Source organism: Orbicella franksi, chromosome 9 (assembly GCF_964199315.1).
Source record: "Orbicella franksi chromosome 9, jaOrbFran1.1, whole genome shotgun sequence".
NCBI lineage: Eukaryota > Metazoa > Cnidaria > Anthozoa > Scleractinia > Merulinidae > Orbicella > Orbicella franksi.
This window is the reverse complement of record NC_138153.1, coordinates 2213482-2241304: the sequence shown is the minus strand read 5'-3', so window position 1 is coordinate 2241304 and position 27823 is coordinate 2213482. Positions and strand designations below refer to the sequence as shown.

General features: G+C 38.1%; 2 protein-coding genes across 3 annotated transcripts; both read left to right on the top strand.

Annotated features, from left to right (window-relative positions):
• The first annotated feature begins 522 nt into the window (after positions 1 to 522).
• Positions 523 to 27718, top strand: LOC145496796 (rho GTPase-activating protein 26-like). 2 transcript variants are annotated; one of them, XM_081476541.1, is made up of 27 exons: positions 523 to 811; positions 3166 to 3261; positions 3678 to 3739; positions 4995 to 5066; positions 5289 to 5390; positions 6027 to 6137; positions 7204 to 7246; positions 7397 to 7458; positions 7688 to 7750; positions 7956 to 8028; positions 8471 to 8571; positions 9733 to 9773; positions 10150 to 10206; positions 10686 to 10764; positions 11023 to 11062; positions 11390 to 11452; positions 11790 to 11955; positions 12476 to 12534; positions 13970 to 14075; positions 14347 to 14506; positions 14907 to 15204; positions 16110 to 16220; positions 17023 to 17059; positions 17991 to 18056; positions 20797 to 20949; positions 21256 to 21335; positions 21705 to 27718. In XM_081476541.1, exons 1-27 carry the CDS (start codon positions 658 to 660, stop codon positions 21794 to 21796), a joined length of 2547 nt encoding a protein of 848 aa, XP_081332667.1. In that variant the 5' UTR covers positions 523 to 657; the 3' UTR covers positions 21797 to 27718. The 2 variants fall into 2 exon arrangements, with proteins under 2 accessions (XP_081332667.1, XP_081332668.1); XM_081476542.1 differs by lacking the exon at positions 17991 to 18056 and having other exon boundaries at positions 524 to 811.
• LOC145497449 (uncharacterized) lies at positions 26001 to 27215 on the top strand. The gene is made up of 2 exons (XM_081477253.1): positions 26001 to 26565; positions 27208 to 27215. The coding sequence occupies exons 1-2, from the start codon at positions 26001 to 26003 to the stop codon at positions 27213 to 27215; spliced, it is 573 nt and encodes a 190-aa protein (XP_081333379.1).
• Positions 27719 to 27823: the final 105 nt, after the last annotated feature.

The window sequence follows — 27823 nt, the reverse complement described above, 5'->3', positions numbered from 1 at the left end:
CGAAAATACAGAGAAAATCTGCACGCAACTTGGCTTCCTGTGTATAGAACACTGCGCTGCATGCGGGCTCCTCGTTTTGTCGCCAATACATTAGTATTTCCACGTCATATATATTAGTTTCATTACTTTGGTTAACTCATAACTAATCGGAAGAAAACGTTCTAATTTCGCCTGTGTGCTAAGGGGCGCTTTTATTTCTTCTTTCTTTTTTCCCCTTATAACCTGCAACCTTTGTGAGTAAATGAAAGTCTTGTAGCAACAAAAGATACACTCAACGTATTAACCTGTGTAGGCAGCGATATAACTTCCTCTCCCCGTGTAATGCCCGCTACCTGACGTAAGGAGAACTAGCTGTTATTTTAAAGAAGCGTTTAAAATTAACTACTACTTGTGGTTAACTAAGGTTTCTTCAAAACAAACAAAGCCTTAAGATGTTCATCAACTTCCCATTTCCCGTCTGGGGCGGGGCTCCTATGCCTGCAGTCGCTCCGTTTACGTCACGGACAACTGGTCACGTGTCTGCACATGCGTAATCAGAATCAAAACTTCCAGAAGAGAACTGACGGACAGATTCTACGAGTTGTTTATGAATTTTCCAGTCGGTTTTAAGGAATCTTTAAGCCATAGATAGCAAAAGGGTGTCATTTGTCTTCAGTAATGGGGCTTAAGCCTCTCGAATTCGAGGACTGTATTTTGGATAGTCCCTATTTCCGCGAGAACATTCACGAGCACGAACGGGAGCTGGAGAGGACGAACGAGGCTATCAAGGGGCTGATCAAGGAATGCAAGGCTTTGCTGAAGGCTATTGAAAGTAGGTACTCTAGATCTCTGCAGTTTGATCCGTATTACACTGCTTGGTACCTCTTATACGTGCTTGGAAGTCGCTGTCGTTTTTTAAGCAAGTGTCAATTTAGCTCAAAGCGACAGCCAAAGGTACATACTCTGTTATTTTTCGAGGCTAATTTTAGCCCTAAGGGACAAGGCGACTTCCTGCAACTGGCTCCAAGGAACTTCAATATAAATGTTTGAGCTCTTCTCTGATCGTTCAGTCACTTGTTTGTGGCTACATACAGCCGTCTTTTCAAAGTGTGATGAGGTAACAATCATTTTATCGTCACGTGGATTGAACTTTTACAGTTGAGTTTGTAAAACGAAATTGACTGTCGACGTTTACGCAAGCTCTCGTGAAACTTTTCGCTAGAATTAATTTTTTTAAGAATTTGCTTTCTTTGATTTTAGTGGAAACATTCCAAGTTTATGAGACGATCATTCAAACTTCAGTTCTTTGTTAAATTCAGTCGCTCTATCCCAGGCGTTGATTCTTGACAAAGCAAAACGGATGTGGGACAACTGATCTTAAGGATAAACTTACAATATTTGTATGTGAAATGAAGAATAAACGGTAATATATTGAAGTTTTGACATGATCGTCAAGTGGGAATCTGAAAATGGAATAAAAGTTGCTTGATACGATATCAGATTAACATTGTAAACATTTGCCCGACGAAACTGCGAAATGTTAACAAGGGGTTCCCTTTATTCAGGATTTCTTGAAGCTATTGTAGCCAGACATTCCCCTTTGTGTTGTTCGTACGGTCTTTAATCTGGCGTGTTTTCTCCATCAATGATTACTTGTACTGTATGACTATAAGTTATGTGTGTCGGATAAATTTAAAAACAAGCACCCTTTCTGTTTCTGTCCAAGTGAGCTGAACTGTACGTAGAGCTGATTTCGTGTCCTGTTTACCTGACTTCTATTGTTTGCATTCAGTGGATAGGCTAATTCGTGACACATTCATTAGATTCTTAAAATATTGCACTGTTAAATTGTAGAAAGGAAACTGTTTTCTTATGATTCATCAGCCAGAAGGAGAATTCAACTTTCTGTAAATTTAAATAGTTTAGTGTCGTTTTTACAAATTTGTGTACCTATAATTCTAATTTTATCTTTTAAATCAATGTTTTATTTTTTCTCTAATTCTAATTTTTACTTTTTATTTATCTTAATTAATTAATTTACTTTTGTTCATTTCCTATATTCTCTTGGGGGAGCCTCCTGAGAACCAAGGAACAAAAGACATGTTAAGCTGTTGTTATTATTAGGGGAGGTTAAAAAAAGAGAGAATCTTATTTGTTCCTCATGGGCAGGAAAATCTTACAATGTGAAGTCCCATGGTCCATATTTTTTTTGAAGCAGATAAAACAATGACATCAGTTGACTATAACTGTTACAGATATCCTTCAGTTTTTGTGGAGGTCCATGTGAAAAATTCTTTGGGCAGATATTCTTTCAGTGTGGTCCTGAACAAGCTTGGTTGATAGAGGGTTTATTGCGCATGAAAATATTAAGAAAAAATTCCATGATGATGGACAGGAGGAATATCGCAAACTTGAAGCACATAATGTTGATTGGGAGCTGACTTGGCATATACTCGTGTCTGATTGTTTAACAAAGTAGAAGGGAAAGAGAAAGGAAAGAAAAATATAAGAATTATTTTATGTAAAGGCAAGCCTTCTAAGAAATGTAAGCCATAAAACTACCAGGAAATCTTCAACTCTTACCAAAAGTAAACTTTTATTAAAAGCCTTAATAGATTAATTTTTTTTCAATTGTTTATATGTTTTAAAGTTACATTTTGTATTTTGTTCCAAGGTGTTCTGTGGTTCTAGAGAAGTTATTTTTCTTGATTATTTTCTCAGTGAATTACAATGTAGGTCTTTTGTTTCAATGGCTAAATATAGTTCTAATTGTAGAAATGACTTTTTTATTAGTGGTAGAAATAAATAATTTATCATTATACCAGCTAAAAGTTATTTGCATATTATGGTTCAGTTGCTCGATGCCTTATTTTTTACATCTTTTATAGATATCTTATGCCTACAGTCAGAGGTAATTTTTGCTTACATACATGTGTAGTTAACTCATTTTCAAAGGGGTTTGTTGTCCTCTATAAGTTCAACTGAATTTTAAGAATGTTTGGTTTGGTGCACAGTTAAATGTCAATCTACTGCAATTGTACTGGACATGCATGTATGTAAATTTGTAGTCAAGATGAGTGTTTTGAAATTGATCATGCATACAGAAAGCATTATTTAAGAAGGCGCAGCAACAATAATTTGTGATCATAATATAATTGGGTGGTCCTCTGTCCTGTTTTTTTGTAGACTTATCCAGAGCACAGAGGAGTTTTGCACAAGTGCTAGATGGCTTCAGATTTGAGTGTATTGGAGAGGTGGAGACTGATGATGAAATACATATTGGTAAGCTGAATTATGCTTCTTATCCCGTTGACGCCTGCATTAAATTGCCCGCAACCCACCCCTAGTTCCCTGGCATTTTTTAAAATATTTCAGAGCGAGGGTAAGCACAAAAATAAACCATATGTGGGACCTTGACATCCCTTGTTTAGTTGGAGATTTTGTTACAGGTTACAGGGTAGGGTTAATGTGTGGCTGCTTGCCACCAAAAATCTTTACCCACAGAAGTCATACATGTATTAGAGCTCACCTTGCTCAACAAAACGTTTACTCAGTAGTTTTGTGTATGTTGCTGGTGCAATTGAAATTATGCCTGGAAAAATTACCACTGACAGTGACTTGAAATAATTCTGTGAGCAATGATTGATTATTTCTTATTCATTAGATGATTCTATCCTTGAATTCAAATTATTTTTTAGCTGAGGCACTAAAAGAGTTTGGCAAGATGATTGACACTGTGGAAGATGAACGAGACAGAATGGTAAGTCAGTTATTATAAATCATCTTGTTCTTTAACAAGTTCTTGTCATGTACATGTACATGTAGTGTCTTAATGGCTAATTTGTGGAGCATGAGGTCACACGCGTGGGTTTTAACCAGGCCACTGTAGGAAGTTCCTTGTAGGGTGGGTCCTGTATGCTCTTGAAGGGGGTCAAAGTTATTTGCATGAGCCCACAATCCACATGGTCAGTTATTTGATCCATGATGATGGCTGAAATTGTACTAAAAGAGCTATGTTTGATATATTGAACCAATGGATACAACAAGATATGTCGGGAGTATAAATGGGTATTAGCCAGTTATTATTAGCAACTTGTCAAAATATAGGGGCCGCAGGGCTCACAATTACCTTTTTAACACATTGGGCTACCTGTGAGACATACCAACCCAAACATAGTGATATACATGGCAGATTTTACTGACTCAAACTAAAATTATTTTTTAACTGCAGCTACTGTGGTGGAAACTGTCCAACCAAACTTTTATATTGTCTGAATAGTTTTTCAATACAGAAAGACAATTTGTCTGAAGACCAAAGTGACTTAAGTTAGCTTTTTAATGTAAAGATCTTGTTTGCAGATCTTGTTTCCTTTAAAACATGCTTAAAATTGTAAAACATATGGATCTGTGTGTTTTCTTTTGGCACAAATAGACTCTCCAGGAATGCTTTAACATGGAATGAACACTCCATGGTACATTGCTAAGCATTCTTATTACCTCACGTATGGCTATAAATTTATTAGCTGAATGCAAATTGCTTAATTAAATGCTGATAATTGTCCAACCATATTTACAATGTGTTTGGCAAAAATAGTGATTTGACCTATGATAGTATTTCAAGACGAGTAGGAATGCTTGTGGTCACTTTATGTTGCATGTGTAGTTGTAGTCACTTCACCAGCACTGAATTTAACTATTTTAGACTTCTTTCATGGCGTAGAAATAGCATTTTTCCTCTTCTATTTTTCATCTTATATGTGAATTTGTGCTTCAGTTTTCTTGCTGACCTGTAGGTTATTTCTATTTAATGCTGATGTTAACTGGCTGCCTGGCTCTGCTAGCCCCTATGGTTATTCCAGGCAGCTAGTACTCTAATTTTTACTTTTAGTAGTTTCATTGTTGTAATTTTTTTATTTTGAGCAAGACTGAGTACAAATAAAGATAGATTGATTGATTCATTGACTGATGCATTACTGAGTTGAGTTAATTGCCTCATGACACTTGTTTGCCACCAGTTAAATCATGCAAATGCCCAGCTGATTATACCACTGGAAACATTTAGAAAAGAGCAGATTGGTGGAGCAAAGGTACAAAAGTTCTTTTGTGTTTACATTTATTGTTACATGATTCTTGTCTGGCAAGGTTTGATTCTTAGGTTCCTTTGAGGCAACATAAAAATATTGACATAAACGAAACTCGTCCAAAACCCCTGTTTTCTTGATAATGCTCTAAAGAAAAAGATTAAATTTTAATTTTGTTTGGTACATGTATTACATTTTAATTCCTGACAGACTGTTTTTTTCTTGTAGGAGGAAAAGAAGAAATTTGACAAGCAGACTGAAAAATACTGTTTAGCAGTACAGAACTACTTGAATCTGTCTTCAAAAAAGAAAGATTCATTTTTGAATGATGTAAGACCATGTTTACTTGAATAACATCCATCGCTAGAGTAATGGCTCCACTTGAATAAAATTATTACCTCCTTTAGGGGATATTATTGAAATAGTTTCCCTCAAATAATCTGCCTCATTCTCGAATACACGATGTAATTGCTATTCTTAAGTAAATCAACGACCCAAGTTGATTCAATCTGGGTTGTGTCCCTGCCTCAAAACATTTACCAAGCACTGTGACAATTCTTAGAGTAATTACAGTAACTGAAACTTGTTGCTCTGAAATGACTATGAATTATAACAAGAGTACATTTCACCCTGGATATCATTGGGTATCATTAGGGGAGCAGGAGTAGTGCAGTGGTGAGAGCCCTCGCCTCATCAATGTGGCCCGGGTTCAATTTTGGCTCGATGCCATGCATGTATGTGGCTTGAGTTTGTCGTTGGTTCTTGCTTTGCTCCAAGGGTTTTTCCCCCTCCACAAAAACCAACTTCTTAAAATTCCAATTCAACAAGGATAGAAGAGCCACATGAAAACCAGCTAAGACTGATGTGGTTTCTTCTCTAAATGTTGTGATTTATTTATTTATTAATTTATTTGTCATTGTCCTGGATATTTGATTAACTCATTAGATATGTTGTTTGCACACTCAGGCGGATACCCAGCTTCAGAATGAGAAACGCTCATTTCACCAAACAGCTCTAGATTATGTTGTCAAACTTCAGGAAGTTAATGAGAAAAAGAAGTTTGAATTTGTGGAAACCGTAAGTTGATTTCTAAGATGACATTTAATTTCTTTTAACCCATTGACGCCTGAATGAAATTGCCCATGACCTACCCCTAATTCCTACCCAAAATTTTGCAGACGTTCTTCGCTGTGTGAGCCTCATGTTCAAATTATTCTTCACACTAACGGGAAAGCTTGAGTTTTTGCCGACCGCTTTTGCAGTCATTTTAAAGCCCGTGGCTTTATCAATCGTCTCAAAAGTTGAATTCAGCGTCAAAGTAATAATGTACATTACCATTTGTTTCTTAAGTCCAAAAAGCTGCTTTAAATCTGTGATCTGTTGTCAAAACTTACTTGAAAGTGCTCCGATCTTCATGTTTTCGCGGCGGTTGTAGGAAGAAAAACTTCTTCACTAGAAAGTTTTGAGGACTCTACTCCTTGATCCTCCATTCTGAGGCCACCTAAACATTGATTTGTATTTTTCCTTTCTATTTTAAAGCCCAAATCAGTAATTTATCTGTGTTAGGAATGAAAACAAGACCTTGGAAGTTTTAAGACGCGCCATGATTACCTGCACTTTTCGAGCGCACGATTTTAAGAAGGAAAAAAGTCTTTCTAGGACCCCTAAAGTCCTCTGAAAATATGCTCAGAAAGTCCATTCTGATTGGTTTATTTGTACTCAAGAACAATAGAGCAACCGGAGAACCAAAAATTCTTCAGGGAGGGTAGGAAAGGCAATTGTCCCCACGTGCTTTTTTCGGGCGGTTATGGGTGGCACAGGGAAATGGATGGTTACGGGCGGTACAGGCGTCAATGGGCTAATTACACCATAAATTATAATGTTCTGCTAAAAATGAAATGTTTTCTTATCTTCACTTGAAATCAGGTTTTTGCAAAGATATAAAAAACCTCAGCTGCTTGCAGTTTTTTTTAAACAGTAATTTGAATTGTATTATTTCAATCTAAGGTACCATTATAGTGGCACGATATTATATTTAGTATTGTTTGTATGTGGCTAGGACCATAACTAAGCATCTGCTTACAAATGGTGTCCATCTGTAGGTGACATTTGACCATATAATATTGTCTTATTTTTCTTTCAGCTTTTATCTTTTATGTATGGACACATTACTTTTTATCATAGCGGTAAGGATTTCGTAGTTTTGTGTTCATTGTGCCAGTGGATTTTTCCAGAGTTAAACAATAATTGCGTTACTAACATTAACTATTTCTTGTTAAAAAATCTACTCCTCTGGTGTTATTTATATTTGTTTACTAAACTTTTGTTTCTATCAGGCCATGAAGTATTTAATGATTATATGGATTTCATGAAAGATCTTCAACTCAGACTTCAAAATGTGAGTATAAATTCTTGGTCAAAACATGTAGATGTAGATCCTTACCCTACATACATGTATTTTGACTTAGTGTGAGAGCTAGACATCTTATTCTTCGGCTCAAATGTTATGGCGCGTCATAACGATCAGCTCAGTCAATACCCTGTGAAATTGACCTGAAATTGTGTTTTCTTGTTGTTATTGCTGTTGTTACATTATTCATGGTATTTTTTCATATATTTTTTTTCAGACCAGAGAGAGATTTGACACAACAAAAATTGAAGCTGCAAGCCTGATGAGTCGGGTGCAACAGGTAAACACCACTTTTCGGCTACTTGTATTAGTAACGCATTCATCCACAATACAGCTACAAACTATACATTGTTATATACCAGGAGCATGTCTATATACAGAAAAACTTTGCCTAAGGTTTGAATGTGCAGGCCAAAGACCCAAGGATTTTAGGTTTCTAGAGTGCACACATTTATATTATCTAAAGCACTCTCTTTTCTCTTCAGAAAGCCCTAAGTGGTGAACTTCAGTATCGCGGAGCCCACACAAGACAAGGGTATCTCGGTGTCCAAAAGAAAGGTACAGTATCTTCATGACCATGAAAATAGCTAGGGCTCTGGGCATGGATTTGACTTTTACATGTTACTATTTATGTACTTTTTTTTTGGAGGGGGGGGAATTGATGTAATGGTTTTAGTCCAGATATCTACCTACCTACCTACCTACCTACCTACCTACCTACCTACCTACCTACCTACCTACCTACCTACCTACCTACCTACCTACCTACCTACCTACCTACCTACCTACCTACCTACCTACCTACCTACCTATCTATCTATCTATCTATCTATCTATCTATCTATAGAGATATATATATATATCTGGACTAAAACCATTACATCAATTCCCCCCCCCCCTCCAAAAAAAAAGTACATAAATAGCAACATGTAAAAGTCAAATGACCAAGTAATAATTGCTGAAACACCAACTGATCTGCTTTCTTATGTGGCCACTTTAGGTAGCCTTGGTACATACACGTGGAATAAACATTTTTGTATGTACACAAAGGAAAACAAGATTTTAACAATGATCCCGTTCACACAGACCCAGGGAAGACTGGTAGGTGTTCAATAATGTGGTAAATTACTTATAATTATGTACATTTTACTTGGTGTATTCTGTGAGAGAGCTTAAGCAATGATGACGGCAACCTCAGGGACAATACGTGGTAGAAAATGAATTTATATTGAATGTACCTTTGAACTTTGCAATTGTCCCAATCTGTACAGCATACCCATTGGTCTCAGAACTTGCTCAAGCTAAGTATGTAACACCAGTGTTCAATTCCAAATGAAACTATGAAGAATTAGCCACCATCATTTGCATTCTCCAAAATATGCAAAACATAGTCATTTCACATTATTATGCAGAGAATGGCTAAGAAATGTACAAAGATTTATAATGCACGTGCACAGCCACTGTTCTGCTCATTAAACCTTTTGTTTGGTGGCATTCTCATGGCCGTTGCTGTTGTGGTTTCTTAAGCTCTGTTTTATCAGTAAGCTGACAACAGATGGATACTTGTTAATTACCTATCTGCAGATGGTATATGTGGTCAAATATCATTTAGGCAAGGTTAAACTTGAGCTAATGCAGCCAGCTAGCATGCCTATCCAGCTAATATCATTTAGGCAAGTTAAATATGAGCTTATGCAGCCAGCGGTTTCCGCATTTGGGAGTACGTGACCTGTGGGGTGGCTGTCAGAGGTTTTGCAGGGGTTTATGGTTCATTGCATAATTGTTGTAGCGTATTCTGCTGATTGTTGCGGATCAGTTGCACTGCTTTGCTCGTGAATCATTGTGGATTCTTGCACCCTCTCCTCCCTCCTGTTTTGCTCTTGGTCAGGGTAAGTATTCTCCAGGTAAGTAGATTCCACTGAATTTTTTCAGTGTGACGGTGCCGGTTAGTGGACGCTGATTGGGTGGTTCCTGCTTTCCAGGGTTGCCATGGATACCTCCTAGCAGCTTATGGCTATGGCACCCCGCTAACCTTTTAAGGCACCAGTTCCCAAGCTCATCTATTTGTGATGAGTTTAATTATCTGTTTACTGAAAGCAAATTTGGAAACAGGTTTTTTCATCATAGCAAAAAAAGAGTGCAGATTATTTTTCATGGGCACAACGTAGCAAATTGTTTCAATTTCTGTACTGTGTGCAACATAATGCATAATTCTTATGTAACTAGCTAGAAACTAATCACATGTGAAATCTTGTCTTTTAGAATGCATCAACAGACACAATAATTGTTACATCATGCACCAGGTAGAATAAATATTAGAAGAGATAATCTTAGTTGACTGAGCATGAGTTACTAGCAAGAATTTAGGGTGTACTTTTGCCACTGGGTCTGCCGTGTTTGAGACTGAATGCAATGAATAAATATTCCATCGCACTTTTCTTTGATCGGATTTGCAAGATGTGGATGGCCTGTCCAGTAGTTCATGAACATCATAAAAATTAATATAGTTGAACACCACACTGTATTCAGTCAACACTTCAGCGTACTTTGACAAAATGCAATTCACAGCACTCTGTCATAATGTCATGACGTAGTTAATGTACATGCAAGACTTATAGTTTGGTATTAATTTAATTAATACCAATTTAAGTAATTATTAATTTATGTTTTGTTGTATAGAAAAATGACAGACTCTATAGATAGAAGATTCACTTTTGAAATAACTGCTCTTGAAAGGTATTTATCAGTTATGTTAAGTACAATCAGTTTCCAATTTTCCATATGTTAATAGATGCAAAAAAGTAAATACAGTAAATATTGCAAACAAGTGGCAAGGAGGTCTAAAAGTAACCATAATAAATACTTTTATTTGATAAGCCAGCTCTGTTTGAGTGGCGGTGTAATTTCTTCTTTTCTATTTACAGTTAGGTTAGTGTACTGGCATCATGCACTCACACTTTCAAAAATGACAAGTTAGATATAGCAGGAAGGTTAACAATTAAAATCTGTTTTCATCAACGAATATTGCGTTACAGCAATCAGTCTTTTTTCATTGTCAAAGGGGAAAGAAAAGTCATCCACCTCAGGATATTGTCTTGATCTAGCACCAAATTCTCAGAACCTTTGCTATAGGAAAGATGTAGAAGTCAGAGTTTTCTTTTGCTGTGTCTTGGTTTGGCGTCACAATTCTTTGTAACATTACTTTTTTGGAACAGAAATCAACCCATTTTATTACAAGCACAGGATGAAGAAGACAGAAAATTATGGTTACAAGCCATGGATGGTAAAGAACCTGTAAGTCAACCTTAAAGGTAGTGAGAATGGTCTTACGAACTTGGGTCTGCATTTAGGTGGCATTTACATGTACAGTTACTCTCAAACGTCAGCCACCAAATCTCATCTGACTTATCGCTAGTTGCATCTCTCACTCATGCAAAGAAACAATACTCGTCAAATACAAAACTATTCTTGTGAGGTGGTAACTTACATGTACCTTTGAGCAGTAATGTGGATGGTTGACTCTAACACTGCAATGTGTAATTTTTCTTTCAGCTGTATGTGGACTCTAATAGCCTGCCAAAGTACAAAGACCGTAAGTCTGTTGTTGTTGTTGTTATTATTATTATTGTTATCATTGTTATTATTATTATTATTATATCATTACTATATTGTTATTATTAATAATAATAATTATATTATATTATACCTGATGTAAAGTGCTATTGATCTTTTGTTGTGAATAGTGCTGTATAAGAAATATATTATTAATTACTTATGTACTTCAAGTTGTTGTTTAGCTTTTCTTTCAGCTCTGTCATGGCTATGCTCCTCCAGAATCTTCTGTCATCATTTTCCACTGTCCTTTCTCAATAATATTATTAACAAAAAGATTTTTCATTTTTTCTTTATTACCTTGCAGAGGAAATCAGTGACCTCGAACTTACATTTATCATGAAATGTATTTCAGCAGTGGAAAAAAGAGGTTAGTTTCAGTGTTTCATTGTTTCATTGCCTGAAAATCACAGGAAGCCAACATTTTTACCCCACTGCATCAAGAATTTTGTCAAACAGTGAGATTAATTTTGCGTATATACCTATGTTTTGCCATTTTTAGAAGTGTTTTGTCAGGCAATGTGATCATTTTGAATGAATGAATTAAACTTCTTTGTTATTTGACTCAGAAGTTTTACCTGTAGTCAATGCTATCCTCGCAAAATAGAGTTGTTACTTACTTAATGGTATTGTTTGTGGATGAGACAGAGTGATAAGAAAAGATTGTCAAGGTTTAATTCATTGTCCATTTGATTTGTTAATTGCAGGAATCACAGACCAAGGTCTTTACAGAATAGTTGGTGTGGGTTCTAAAGTTCAAAATCTTCTTTTACAATGTATCGACAAGAAGAAAGCTAAGTCAGTTGACCTTGCGAATGAAGAATGCGAGTGGGAAGTGAAGACTATCACCAGTGCCCTCAAACAGTACTTAAGGTTAGTTTATAGTTAAGGATTAAGATGCTATCAATCAAGCAATTAATCAACAAGTCAATCTTTATTTGATTAGTAGATTGAACGGTTAGGGGCAGCTGGTGGGCTGATGTGGACGTACAATAGAACTGTTGGATACATGTACATGAACTGTCAAGTACTCATTTATAACCTGAGATGAATAAGAAATCTCTCTCAAAAGTAGCTTTAGAAAACTGAAGTTAAGGGCATTGAAACTAATTATATAAGAGATGGATGAATCAAATTTATTTGGGCAGGTAATATCTCTGAGCCCTCTACAGAAGTCGAACCCATGTTGCTTGTTCTTAACATGTACACTGAGTTGCGGGAAACTTGTGGTGCCCAGCAAAGCAGTACATCTACTAGGTTCTTTTGTGTAACATATGCAAGGCTCAGTCTGGTTGAATTTGACTTGAATTACGGTAGCTTCTTAATTATTTCAGTTTTATCCAAGTCACCATTCTTTCCCAAGTAGGTAATATCTTGAATTTGTTATTGACAGGAACATGCCTGAGCCTTTGTTTACATATGACTACCATGAGCAGTTCTTGGATTCAGTTAGTAAGTACAGCATAGTACTGAACCTTTCATAATGCTTACTTTTTGTGGTCATTGTCTATTTTCTCCTTCGATTTTCAATATGAAATCAATCTTGTAGGCTGTGAGAAAAGATAATTTAATCAACTGAAATATTTCAACTGGAATGTCAGGTAGCTTGAAGCTATTTCCAAGTTGTGCTGTTTTAAGTGTACCATGTTAAAAAGGAAAAATCCAGCTTGACTGCTTGAGTACTTTTGAATAGCACACCGTATTTTCCCGTGTATAAGTCGACCTTTCAAGACCTAAAAATCAGTCCAAAAATTTGCCCTCGACTTATACATGGGTCAAAACTTGAGATCCAAGCGTCAGTCAAATAATTAGCATAATAATTGTCTTTCAATGTTAACAAACATGTGATAAGCGGCAGCACAGTTTACAACGTACGTTCGCTTAGCGATCTGTCTCTCCATATCAGAGCTTCAAGTTAAAATGCATCAACATTTATTCATTAAATTTTAACCTGGATCTTGTAGACACTCACTGGCTCAATTTTGTCATAAAGAACCAATATTTTTCCTTTCAATAAAGCTGTAGTAAAGCCGCTCGGAGAAAATATCTTTCGCGCTTGGAACTTCTCTGCTTGGTAACCTGGTAGGATACGAGTGCGAGGACTTCTGTACCAGTACTTGACCAATTTCAAGGCTTGACTACCAAGTTCCCAACACACGCTTTGCACTTTGTTTACGGCGTCGTTCTGAAAGTCGTGAGCTTCTTTGGTGTTTTGCCTGTCTTATAAAGCCACTTTTAATCTCTTCGCACTTAAAAAGGCTTGTTTGAAATCCTTACGTTTGATTTTTGTGAGCATTTTACAAAAATTATCATCGAAAAGTCTGCATGCACATGTGTTGCTAAACTGGGTAAAACGCTCGTATACGTGCCATAATAAGCTTTAAAACTGCGCATTGAAACATGCTGTGATTTGTTTACATATCTGTGGTAGCTGAAAGATAATTTTAAGAAATACAAGATAAGTTTTCCAAGAAATCCTTACCTGGAAATTAAGAAAATCTAGTTTTTGGCCTCAAAAATTGGGGGTCGACTTATACACGGGATCGACTAATACACAGGTAAATACGGTAAGTTGGAAAACTGACACCAAGAAGGGATTGCAAACTTTATGGAGTTAATTCAAAAAAATAATAAGTACGGGTAATCAAATAGTGATTACAAAATAATTTCATGGGCTTTTTGTTAAAATTCTACTAATTTTCAGAGCCTTCAGGCGCAGGAAATTATTAGAGCTTTGACAAGACATTGCCTTGGCAATTTTGTAATTTCACATGTGAATATATAAATTAACACTGAAATTTCACGCCAAAATTAAAGAGTAATTTATCGTGTTTAGAAGAGAGTTTCATTTGGACAGGTTTAGATGTTAATGATGATTTTGTTGTAGAAAAAGACACCTACGAGAAGCGGGTAGAAGCTTTGAGATCTCTCGTGGCTGACCTTCCTGAAGAAAACAGGACATTAATCAGAATGATTATGAAACATTTAACACAGTAAGTCTACTCTTCACAATATGAAGCTTTAAAAATATTTGCTTGATCATGTGCAGTTGGCAGATTAAATACTGTTAAAAAAAAAAAGATTTTTAGGTCCTTAACAGTAATTGAGAAGCGCTTAAAAGTTTTGATGAAAAAAATTGAATCCTGCAGATACCATTTCAGAATATAGATGTTTCACTGTCATGAAATGTTGAGTAAATATTTTTTCTGGTATTAGTCACAGTACATACTTTATCACATCTGTTAATGTTTTGTTTTCTTTCAGTGTGGCTGCTCATTCTAACAAGAATTTAATGGCAGCTAGTAACTTAGGAGTGGTGTTTGGTCCAACATTGATGAAGTCCAGAGAAGAGACGATGGCTGCAATTATGAACTTGAAGTACCAGAGCATTGTTATTGAGCTTCTTATCAATGAATTTAACACAGTGAGTTCATGATATGATATGGATTCTCTGCATGCTTTGCATGCCTATGATTTTATCTGTCTGAACTTAAAGGACCCTTGTCAGCCTCCGCCATTTTCGTTGCTATCAAAATTATTGATATTGCATGGTGAAGCAAAATCATATTTCTTTACTGTTAGTTGTGTGCCTGAAAGTGTGTTTAATTATGTTTAGTAGTTGCATGGTGATTTCCTTCAATTCAACATGCTCCGAACAAAATGTAATAGCAAAACTCTCACATGTAAACAAAAATAAAGATGTGGCTGACTAGGGCCCTTTAATTTCATTGGGTTTTAGATGTGAGGTTTTTTCCCTTGTTATGAATGGGAATGGGTAATGTCACAGAGGTGTTATATTGGGTAACCTGTGGCTTTTCTCCTAGATTTTTGGACCAGACAGTCCAGATGGCTCTGAGAATTCAACAGACACCTTTAATTCGGTGGAAAGCACAGGGAATCCTTTCATTGACGAAAAGGACAGTTCACCAATCGCCAATGAGAAGCCAAAGCCTCCTCCAAAGAAAAGGAACAGTGACGAGACTGGTACCAAACTGAGTGACGGCAAACCTGTGACGCCAACCAAGCCTCTCCCCCTCCCCTCCAAAGCATACCGTGCCCCACCCCCTCCAAACAAGCCAGCTCCAGCGACAAAGCCAAGAGTGAAGGCAATTATTGTGTCAAGTAAGATTTCTTTGTTGTGGTTTGTAAGATAATACTTTGTATACACTAAAAGGTAAAGTTTGCATGCAAGCCAAGTGGCCCACCAGGCTGGAGCTTATCCCAGTTTCTGTGGCATGAAGCGATTAGAAGTATTTCTACTCTGCCCTGGATGGGATGCTAGTCCATTGCAGGGTTACCACCAGCATTAAGTGCGTCAGTACCCATTTATACACCTGGGTAGAGAGAGGCTTTGTGAGAGTTAAGTGTCTTGCCCAAGAACACAACACAGTGTCCCCAGCCAGGGCTCAAACCCGAACCGCTCGATCCAGTGACGAGCGCACTAACCATGAGGCCACCGCACCTCCCACATCCGCAAACAGTACTAAATTCCAAATAAATCAAGGCAATGTGTGTATGAATGCAAGTACAAGAATATGAAATCTTTTTTGTGTCTTTTTGTTGCTTATGTAAACCCAGATTTTGGAAAAATAGTTCTTCCTCTATAATGCAATCATAAACATAATGTGGTCAGCCTTTTAAAAGCAATGTATCTGTGTGTATGTCATCTTTTGGTTATGCTTGTTGAATGAGTGAACTCACTCATTTGTTTTTGTTCTGTAGATGTAAGACAGCTAACTCTTAATTTAGAACTAAGTTAAAATTCATTGAACAATTGGGTTTATACCTTAGCAAACCTCAAACCTTAGCTAGTATCAGTCTTTCTCTTCAAGTCAAGGCTCAAAAATATCAATTCCCCAATTGATTGTTGTACACATCTTTTAATGTTAGATCTCAGAATTTGGTGATGCATATGTGTGTTGTGTCTTAGATGATGGTTTTCTTAATTCTCATGGCCTGACTGTTTAAAATTGTATGGATACAGTAAGGAGAAATCAGATGCTGATCACTTTTTCATTTGACTCCAGATTCTGAGGATGATCTAAGCAGTTTATCAGAGCCATCAAGCTTGAATTCAACCCCTCAAAGTGAAAGCAAACCGCCTTTCTCGCCCAGGGACTTTTGGAAAGAAAAAGCAGGTGAGCCTGTGGTGGTGAACTGCTACGCAGGACCCGGTACAATAAACTACGGCTCTCCAATGACACCTGTTCGTGTACAAGAAGGCATAGCCCAGTCTTGAATACTTAACAAACTAAGTTAAGTCCTAAGAGGCGGGAAGTAGAGGGAGAGGAGAGTGGCAGTGGCTTGGAGGAGCCTTGTATTCTTGGCAACAAAGTCAAATTCATTAGTGTATCTCAAAATTTTGAACACCAAGACTGCACTCCTGATTTTTCTGTCGAAATGGTTTTGATGAGAGTAGAAATCCTGGAGCACTCACTATCTAATCATGTTCCAGGGTTCGTACGGGTCATGGAAAACCTGGAGAGTTATGAAATTTTATAATTTCATTTTCCAGGCCTGGAAAGTCAGGAAATTGAAGTGTGTGGGTCATGGAAAGTCATGGAAAAGCAATATGCTTTGTGAGAAAAGAAAGGCAAAAAAATAACAGACAACTCAAACAACCGGTTTTAATTTCAATAAAAAATAGACACTAGCAAGCGTTTTATGCGCCATAATGCCTTATATAATGCCTTATATACCTTAAATAATAGATTGTTGTAACAATACTTTGAGAACAGCTGCGTAACAGAGATCATGAAAAACTCAGAAAGGTCATGGAAAGTCATGGAATTTTAAAAGCTCAAAAGAGTACGAACTTTGTGTTCGTGAACAAAGCATAGTCACGTCTCGGAGCTCCGTCATTTTGTGACTTCACGCCTTTTCCGTGACTTGTGAAGTTTTGCTATTGTTAATCTATTATTTTTATTTTTTCTTCATTAGGCAAACCAGCCCCACCCCCTAAGAAACCAGAAGTTGTGTGAGTACAATCGACTCTCTCTCCGTCTTTAAAACACAACAACGTTATTTTCCTTTTATAGTTTTGTTTTGAAACAGACAATCCCTGCATGATCCTTGTAGCGCTTCAAGCCACATTACTTGCTTTGCTGCTGATCCAGACAAGCTGTATAAGCTCTTTACTCAATGCTTATAAGTGCAGTCATTTAGTCACAGTAATGTAGAAGCTGTTTCTGATTTTCTGTTGGGGTCCCTTGTATAGTTGTCGTTTCAGATTACGTTTGGCAGTTGCCTTCAAGTATCAAACTTGGACAGTAATTTTTAAGGCAAGAGGAGTAATTAAACTGACTGTAAAGTCCTGTGTGACTAGGCTACGTAACCGCCGTAAAACGGGGATGGAGCAGGGGAGGTAAAAAATGCGAAGAAAAGGGGAAGGTTCTTCCTCTTTCCCAGTCCCCCCTCCTTACATCTCCGCTATCCCTTCCCCTTCCCCGCTGGCCCTCTTCCTTCCCCACTCTCCATGCCCTTATCCCACCGTCCCTTTTCCATACTCTTCCCCCTCTTTCAATTCCATTCTCTCCCTCCCCATATCCCGCTCTCCGTCTCCCTTCCCCTTCCCTACTCTCCTTCCCTCTTCTGCACTCTCCCACCACCTTTTCTGCTCCACTTCCCCCCTTCTCTGCTCTCCTTCCCCCCTCTCTTTTCTCCTTCCCCCCTCTCTTTTCTCCTTTCCCGTTTCCCGCTCTCCCTCCCCCTTCCCTACTTTCCTTCTCTCCTCTGTGCGCTCCTTCCCCGTTTCCTGCTCTTCTTCCCCCCCCCCTTCCCTGCTGTCCTCTGTTTTACACCTACATATGACTGCAGTTTATTTTGCTGTTATGTTTCAGCCTTAGCTGCCGTACGTAGCGTGCATGTGTTGTTTTGCTTCATGCTTTTATTTTGCTTGTTTATTTTAGCGCTGAGTTTAAAAGCAGATTTGAAGTAACAGGCTCTTCAAGACCGTTTTCTATGATAGATTCCATGTAAGTCTCCAAGATTTGTCTTTCCCTTTCCCCGTTCGGCAAACTGTTTGCTGAATCATCTGCTTGTTTTACTAAATGTAAAGAAGTTTCTTTGTAGTTTGCCACCGTTTAGACTAGCTTGGACAAAAAAAAATGAGTGTGAAATAAAACAAGAAGTGGCAAACGTTTCAGTTTGGGAATGCAGACAAATTTCTGGCCAGCCTGCCGTTTCTTCACGCCTCTGAAAAAGTGAAATCTGTGTAAAACATTTGGAGACCAAAAAAATTGTGTATGTTTTCAGTGAAATTTCAAATGAATTCTTAACAAGATTTCTCATTTCTTTCAGTCAAATTGTAATGTTTATGGATATCTTCATTTTGTCTTGTGATACATCATTCATTGTGAAATGTTTATGCTGTCTTGAAGAGCATTGTTTGCCGTCTGTCTCTTTGTTTGTATTATTTTTCTTGCTCTTTGGTTTGTTTTCTTGCTCTAAACCTCTTTGTTAATTAAAACACTGCCACTGTACACGCATGTTTAGAATTTGCCTGTAGCACCTTTGCTCTACAAGCCTTAAACTGACAAGAATGCTGTATGTTTGTTTACATATGTTTGTTTATCATAAAACCACTATACCGCTATACCACTATACCACTATACCACTATACCACTATACCACAATTCCCGTATTCAAATAGATCTTGAGCAAGTTATATCACGCTTTTTCGGAAAATTCTAACCTGTGTTAATTTTTCTGTAATAGCACTTAATAGGGGAATCTTTGTTTACAGTATTTGCGTCATTAGCGTAAGCGATATAGTTCCTGATCAAGCTGCAAAAATGCCAGCACTGAATATTGGAAGGGTAAAGGACGATTAACTGTCCGAAGGAATTTGAGCCCGATGTATTGTATACTTTTTGTGAGACGTGGGTTAGAAAAAAAAATTAATAACTCGAAAAGAATGTATGAGCTCATTAGCGCTTTTGCCACCCAGAAATTCTGCAGGTTTTGAAAGCCAATTTGCTCCTGAATATTACACCCAAAGTGCCACAGATTTCACCAATCACTAAGTTTTACAAGCTCTTTAAATATTTGTTGTCAATTCGTATCTAGCCTTATACCTTCTCTGGGCAAAGTCATATTTTTTACGATAACTGTAGAAGTTCTCGCGCGCTCATTGGCTAATTTTCATTGCTAATAAGCGGACAGACAAATTTATAATTTACCGAACTTGTAAACGAATTCACAACTGAAGATGATCGTTGAACGATCGAAACATGTCTTGTTTTAAACTTAAAGGTGTTGTCCCTTTCTTAAAAATAGTTACTTGCCTGCTATTATCCAGACCATTTACAGACACATTTATAATTTATGCCATGCGTCAACGAGCGAGAGCGGACCATTTGACAATTTGTTATTGTGAGAAACAAATCAGTTGACGTCAGTTTTTCATGCGTCTGTCCTGATATTGACAATGAATTTCATCATAACATTGTCAAAGAAGTCTGCGGATCCACTCGGCCCAATCCACAGCTACTTTGACAATGTTATGACGAAATTCATGATCAGTAACTGGACAGACGCATGAAAAACTGACGTCAATTTGTTAAGTTAATGAGGAAAAACAGAAACAGTTACGTCAGCAACGGTCGCTCTACCCTAGCCTTCCGCCGCTTAAGGTGGCCGAACACAGTTTTCGCGTGCGCTTTTATTGATGCAATTCAGCGCGCGCACAAGTATTGAAAAACAAACATGCCTTCAATAGAGCGATCATTTTATTTACTCAACACCCGCACTATATGCGCTATTTTTCTCCCTTATTGAACGCAGTGTATTGATACCTTTAGTCTTATATTACAAAGCTATGTTAGAAAAGTTAACGACGCAAAGAACCCAGCAATTCTCAGCTTTTTCTTTGTTACCGAAAGAACCCAGTTAAATGCAGTGCATGGGCAGTTGCTCGAAAAATTGAGACCGATTGCTTTTGCAGAAACTTGCCGATTTCTAACGATCCAGTCGATAGAATTTCAAGAAATTTGGCAAAAAAATAATTCAGACACCACGCGAATGATCTATCGCAAAAAATCTGAATTTTGACATAGGGAATTTTTGATAATACAGAACATGCAGTGAAAACGATTTACGGCGAATGACGAAAGTCGCCTATGTCAAAGTTTTATTAGAACAGTGTTGACAGAAGGGATTTAATGTCAATTTATAGTGGGCAAATGATGAAAAAATCTAACGATTGAATTTTTTTTAAATAAACAAAAACCATTTTTTAAGCCTTGTTTTTAACCAGCCCCGTTGCCATGGCAACAGCACTCACCTTAGCCAAAATGTGAGAGTAAACCCTTCTGTGGTTAACCTTGACTCTTGCAAAAAACGGACGCCAAAGCATAAATAGCTTTAAAGTAATGGTGAATTAGGCAGAGGCTCTTGAAAACTGTGTTCGGCCACCTTAAGAAGCGACTGAGATTTCAGACCAAAGAAATTCCTTATTGGTGACATAACTCTGCAGAAAACCCTGCCAGAAACGCGTTTCTGATTGGTTGCAGGAGTAGCAGCCAATCAAAAACAGTGAACTGTGGAGCTGTATTTACTGTATGTGCTGTAGAGCTATGTTGGAACAGTGTGGATTTTTTTGGACCGCGGGATGAATAAAGCGCTCGAAGAATGACATTTTTCTCAACAACCAGGTTTTTTCATTTTTTCTTTCCTCTCTCTTTCTTTCTCTGTTGTTTTTATTGTTGCAATCAGGAACGACAAAGACAACACTCCTGGTATTCGCCGTTTCAGTAGTCAAGGTGGGAGTCTCAACCGGGGGTTGCAGTCTTGGAGGACGGGTCCTCCCCCTCTCCCTAGGGAGCCTCCCCCTCATGAGGAGCCGACACCACCGCCGAAAACACCAAAGTAAGATGATTGTTTGTTTATCTAATTTTGACTTGCTTTGAATGAAAAGGGACAGACGTAAAATGCAATGGAAAAAATAACGAATTCTTCTATCTATAACTTTTTGTGAACACATTCATCGTTCGTGGTTGGCCTCAATCTTTACCAATCCTAACCATCCTCAGTCCTTTTTGGTTTATTGTTGCTTATTTTACTGTTTTTCTACCGTAGTAATCTATTATTTTGAGTCGTTTTTGTTCCATTTGAAGGTAAACATTGTGCATGTCAAAAACGACTTGGTATTTCGTGTCCTTTTGTTACCGACAGGAAAGTCAGAACGATATATCCTTGTGTAGCAGAAAACAGTTCCGAGCTTTCATTTGATGCTGGTATGGTTATTTCAAATGGTAAGCTGACATTTTTGTAAAACGGTGATATGTAGGGCGTGAGCACAAATCCCACCCAGGTCAACAGGTTATTTTTATTGACCCCAGGCTGTGGTCCCCAGCTTTCTTTGCAACTGGAAGAAGAGAGACCCTGGGAACGAGGTTGTTTCCTTCGTACTTTTCAGTACGTTTAAATGTCAAATTTAAAGCCATAATGTCCTTAGGAGACTCGAAAGAGTTAATTCTTTCATTTCCAACTTGCGAAGTGTGTTTTTTTTCCTTTTACTCGCTCCTCGCCACAGGCAGCAATCCAAAATTCTCGTTTGACATATTAACCTTCACACATTGATTTCCGCTTCTAACGTCTCAATCGCTCTGATTTTTCTATAGTGCGGCCTTCCAAAGAACCTGGCTGGCTGGAGGGAACACTGAACGGTAGAACAGGACTTATACCAGAAAATTACGTTGAGTCAATAACATAGCTGACTTTTAAGTTACTAGAGATTTAGGATATTTTAATTTGTAATCATGAAGATAGCAAGTCCTTTCTATTCAAAATTGTATTCGACAATACTCATACTTGTCAATCGCCTCTGTAATGTCATGGGAAAGGGATGAAATTCCATTGATAAATGCGAGATAGAATTGAATGAACAGAAGGCACCATACTGAATCCGGGAAGAGTTTACAGTTGTCACGTGTATGACACGCATGTGACATAGAAGGGCACGTGTACAGTGTCACCTGATTGGTTAAAGAATCACGTGACTCACGAGTGCCTACCACTTGTCAGGCACTGAGATTATTGAATATTATGGGCTCAGTTTAGGCCTCGAATAGACAAAAAATCGAGCGAGTGTAACCTAATTTAGCCTCATTTATAACGTGTGCAAACCAAGTGACAAAGATCTGGTCCATTAATTTTCTTTTCTCCCAAGGAGAGACAAACTACCGTTCAAGAACTGACAATTTCTAGTGTTGAACTCAAGAAATTGTAATTGGATTATTTTTTTTTAGACGAAGGATTGTGTGGAAAGCAATTTATAAATCTCTAGGTATTTTTAACTCCGTTTTTTTTTACGTTGCTGGTCAACTATCGTTTGTAGTTTGGTTGGTCGCTGTTTAGTCCTGGAAATGTTAGTGACTAACAGTCGAAGGCCCAGTCCAGACTACGTATGAGAAATTTGAAAACGCAGCTTTAATGCTACGGTTAGACCTACCGTCAACACTAACCCGTCACCAAAACGAAGCTTTTCCAAGACGCTTTTCAAATCGGAGGAATTTGAAAACGCCGGTTTTGCGTTTTCGTGTGGACCGAAAACATTTTGAAAACGGAGCTTTACGAAAACGGTGACGTCACTACAATCACGTGATTTCCCTGTCCGAGTTTTCCTCAACCACAAATCCAAAATGTCCGCTGACTGTTGCGTTTTCAAATTTCTCCGGCGTAGTGTGAACGGAAAACGTTCGATGCGTTTTCAAACTGAAAACGCCGCGTCAGATTTCTCCGACGTAGTGTGGATGCGGCCTAAATACTGTGTTTGCTGTAATTTTAAGACAAAGTACAAAACTTATGATTTTTTTTAAAAAAAAAAATGAGAGTCACGAAGAACTGCTTAGTAATGGAAGCCGAAGTCTCATTTGAGCCCCTGGTCGGTTTCTCCTTGCTTGTAGATGTTATTAAAAGGTAATTTTATTACTGAAATAGAGTACAATTCGGTACAGGTATAAATATATTCATGAGGGGTGTTACGAGATACATTGGTTCTCACTTGGTGGTGCAGCAGTTTTTCGGATATCATGCAGTTGGTTATCTTTTGACGGCGCAAAAGATGATTGAGTCGACCTGTTTCAGTCGTTTGGCTTGCTAGTGTAATTGAATGGCGTTATCTCGAAACCGGTAGGGAAACGAAGAATAGTTCAATATGGCGGAAGTTTGAAATAACTGATAGCTAATGACTGATGAAAGTTATCCAATGGAAAATGACTTGAGTTCGAGATAGCGGGAAATTAAAGATAACAGTTTGATATAACGAAGCTCGACTGTATTTCCTTTCATTCGATCTGAACTAGTTTCTTTCCAGCAAAGTTAGAAATAGCGCTAACATGTCTTCTTGAAACAGCGTGACAGTATGGCGTGACGGAGTGATGTGTTTCAACCATGTACCACCCCTCATGAAACCTTCCTTTCAACACGGCTGTCACAAGCTGTATGTATAATTGCGTCGTAAAAACAGGGCCTGATCAGTAAGTTCTTAAGAGTGTTGCAAAGTAGTTCAGCTCTTAAATTACGTTGACCTGATTTAAGTAAGAATTACATGACTACTACAGGGGCTACTCTGATAATTATTCTGATTATAAACGGGGAGCTGGCTTCTTGTGGTAATCAGGTTGAAATACCTTGCGTGACAGATTTTTCTGGCGTCACATAGCGGACGTTGCGCGTTAGGTTACAGTTACGGTTGGTGTGACTGAACAGCACGTGATCTTTCTAGCTAGTAGGCATTCTCTACTGAGGAGATGATGATTAAGAAATCGATTACCAACGCTCTATCACAATTTTCGAGATTTTTCGCGTATTTTTAAGCGATCTCACGGTGAAACAGCAGGTGCAGAAACCGAATGCGGTCATGATGTATAGTGAGGCTCGTGTTTGGGGGAATTGCCCTGTTAGATCATCCTCTCTTAGCAACAGATAGATGGCTTAATTCTTAGATGATATCGAATTAAACCTTGTTTTTGCTTGAAAATTAATGTACAGCATCCCTTTGATGTTCGGCAGGATTTGACCTGCTACTTAGTTAAAAGTATGTAATTAAGTATAATCTTATAATTGGATTGACTGAGGTTCGCTCTCCCTGCTAAACAGCACTAAGCGGCAAACTTAACGCAGAAACAATTTACATACTTGATAATACTGTGTATATGTAGAGAAAAGAAAGAAAATATATTACAAATCTCTTTTACCGTTTCTGTAACATCTCTTCTTTGTAGATGAAGGAAATTGTAGATTCTATCAATTGTAGCTTGTGATTTATACGGCTGTACTCTCGGGAAGAAAAAGTCAGAGAGTATTTCAAACAAATATTTTCAAATCTCGGATGAAGTCAAGACACTGTAGTCCAGTTTTGGCCCTCTCTCTGTCACGCAACGTTACACTCTCTCCGAGAGCGTAATGTTGCGTGACAGAGAGAGCCAGAACGCTGAAGAAGGCGACCGTTCTGGTTTCTACGGGGCGACGCGCATTTCACAATAGACCATATTCGTATTCTCGGTATAGGACTGGAACTAGCTTGCAACTGAGGCTAATGCGGGGAATCTTTTCAAATGCAAATGACATTAATCTCTTTAATGATATTCCCCCGCATGAGCCTCAATTGCAAGCTAGTTCCAGTCCAATACCGAGAATACGAATATGGCCTATTCACACCGGGAAAAACGAGTCTCGCTTCCAGGGTCATTGCAGGAACCCTAACGACCCAGAAGTTACCCCAACAACCAATAGAGATTTGCGCCTGCGCTCACCTCGCACGGCGGCTTTTTTTATAATGAACGTTTCGAACCACATCAAAATAATTCATCACCTCAGACTTCACATACCTCAGCCTGCGAACAGAGCCTCCTGTATCTCTTATACCTATGCAATCGTGTGATTCGTGTACCGATACAGCTGTCTGTGGTGTTTTGCATAAATTTATGGCTGTTTTTCCATCGTGGAACATGGAGATGGAAAGAGGAGAAAGGCTCTAATAATGGGCTCACATGGATAATCAACGTTTGAGTTACTTTTAGGCGTAAAAAAAATTAATGCAGGGAAGCCAGATTTAATTTTGTTTTTACCTAGTTGGGTACTGCGCAAAAAATAAAGCATCTGCTCACGCGTGGAATAAACGTGCGTGTCCATAGCTGGCATTTGACAGTTTAGTCAAAAACGAAGAGTTATATTGCCTTCATTTAACGCGTTTTCAGTGGTTATTGCTTTGTTTTCAGTAACTTGTCCGTTGACTTAGTCCTTGAGCTAGGTATGAAATATAAAGCTACATTTTGGTAGCAGTCGTATGATTTTGATGCTCTCCCGTGGGTGGGGCATTTTCACTTTTCTCACGCCCCCACCTTGGGGATTTTGTATTTTATATGCCTCAGCTCACAGTCATGACAAAAGTATCAAATGCCCAGAGGGAGGTAGGGGAGGGGGGTGAGGATGAGCGGGCTTGAAATTGACAGAGCCATGAAAATCATCAGTTATACTGATGTAGCTCTTATTCGTGTGTATGTGTTTCGAAACATGCACAGAAAACAAAATTGAATTGTGCAGCAGCAAAAGAAATGAGCTGAGAACTGCAATTTAGGACATTCCTTCTATCTACAAACGCTTTGAATAACTTTCGTGAGTGGTTCTCGCTGAGGTTGCCAGCCTCTTTTTTTTTTTTTTTTTTTTTAAATGGAAGTCAAAATTTGAGGGTAATTTATTTTCTAGTATGTTCGTGTTTGTTATAGAACGTTTTTCACTCACGTGGCCAGGAATCATGCAAATTTGTGGAAATTTACCGATGAGTAGTCACGTTTAAAGGTCGTGAGTACCGTGTGCAAGCCTGGGAACAAGTTAGGCGACTTGCTAAAAATTTGGCTTGTTTCACCGGCCGGTTGATAAAAATTCGAGAACACAGTCACAGCAGCTAATCAGCTATGCCAATCGGAAAGAAGACCGTACATTTCGTTCGCCATTATCAGTCTACATGGAACGAAGCACAACATGTTTTTAAATTGCCACGTGAACACAAGGAAATGCAGTCCGAAGCATACTTGGATGCACCATTGAGCGCTTATGGCGAACAGCAAGCGACGGACATAAAGCAGAAAATATTGGAATTAAACGCCGAAGTCGCCATAAGTTCCCCGTACAGGCGAACCATTGAGACCTGCCTGCGATCCTATGGGAGCCAGAATGTTGTTATTTCCCACTGGTGCGGCGAGAGAGGGGAATCACTGTGCGACATAGGCAACACAAAGGACAGCCTCGAGAAAATGTATCCAACGCTTGATTTTAGTGATCTGCCGCCAAACGTTTGGTGGTACGTGGAAGAAAGCTTGAAAGTTCAGCTGACGGATCAGAGGAAGTGCTACGAATGGATAGTGACCAACGGGACCTTTTTAATGGGTGAAACCGACGAACATTTTCAGCGAAGAATAGAGCAGTTTCACTCGTTTCTGCAAAGCCGGAACGAGAACAACATCCTGGTGTTTTCACACAGTATGTTTCTTAGAAACTATCTACATAAATATTTCGGGCGACCACTTACGCAAAGCGTTCCAAATGGCTCCATAAGTACGTACTCTTTGTAATTGGACCGAGTGGAGTATAATTCACAAAGAAATAGAGAATGCGATCTGAGGGTCGAGAACAGTAAGAATGTTCCCAATTTAACATTGCATGTTATTTCTTTATTTATGACGCCGCAACATGCATATAAATTATGTTAATGGTTGATTATCAGAGAAGCGTGAACACTAGAAAGTTATTTTGTCATACAGCTGTAAGCTGCAATCCCTGTGGTGAAATACGAAAGCGCGCGAAGTCTAAAAATAGAATGCAAATTATTGGAACCCCGCGAGAGTCAGACAACATAAGCATGCTCAGAGAGAAATAGAAGGTAAATGAACGCCAAATTTTCTCTTCAAAAATTGCTCTAGGAACACTTGCTTACGCGCTTGAAAAAAGCTTCAAATCTTCCACCATTCCATTTTGTTTGTTTGTCAGAGTTATGACGTCACTTGCGTGCTTCGCCATTGATTGGTCATGACATGCTCACGCTCTTCGGATGTTTAAGTAATTGTATGACTGTAGGTGAAGTAATATGTATGTATATGTTTTAATTTTTATTTTTTATGCAAGGGCATTGAAGATTTACTCTTTGAGTGATCTTTGAGAATTCTTCTAAAATTGCAAAAACTGGCTGTTCAGCCCTCAAGTAGCCGTTAGCCGGTTAGCCCCCAAGCTGAAGTCGATTAAAGAATGAGAAATTGACAATGTTTTTTACTTCTGCTTGGGGGCCAATCAACTTCTGGTTGGGGGCTAACTGGCCAGGGGTAATTGCAGTTGTACAACTGCGATGATCAATCATATCTTTTTATCTTTGTCCACAGTTCAAATATATGGTCTTTCATATATTCACTTGCAGTATTAAACTATCCTAGCTTTTATATATTTTAAAGCCTTTTTTTAAAAGTAATAAGTTTGGAATAAAACTTTTTGTAGGAAACTTCACTTTTTTTTTTCTTTACTATTAGATCTCGTACATATGTGAACTCACTCATGTCAGCTTGAAACCAGTCTAGTAAAGTAGTCTAGGACAAATTGCTTTCATTTTCCTTATGAAAACTGTAGGCTCTATTGTTATTTTTTTCTATCACGGCTACAGTACAAGCTTTTATTATTTAAGCAATTCTCACTTGAAACATAACTACTGAGGCTCAAAAAACTCTTTTTAATAACTTTTGATTTCTAATAT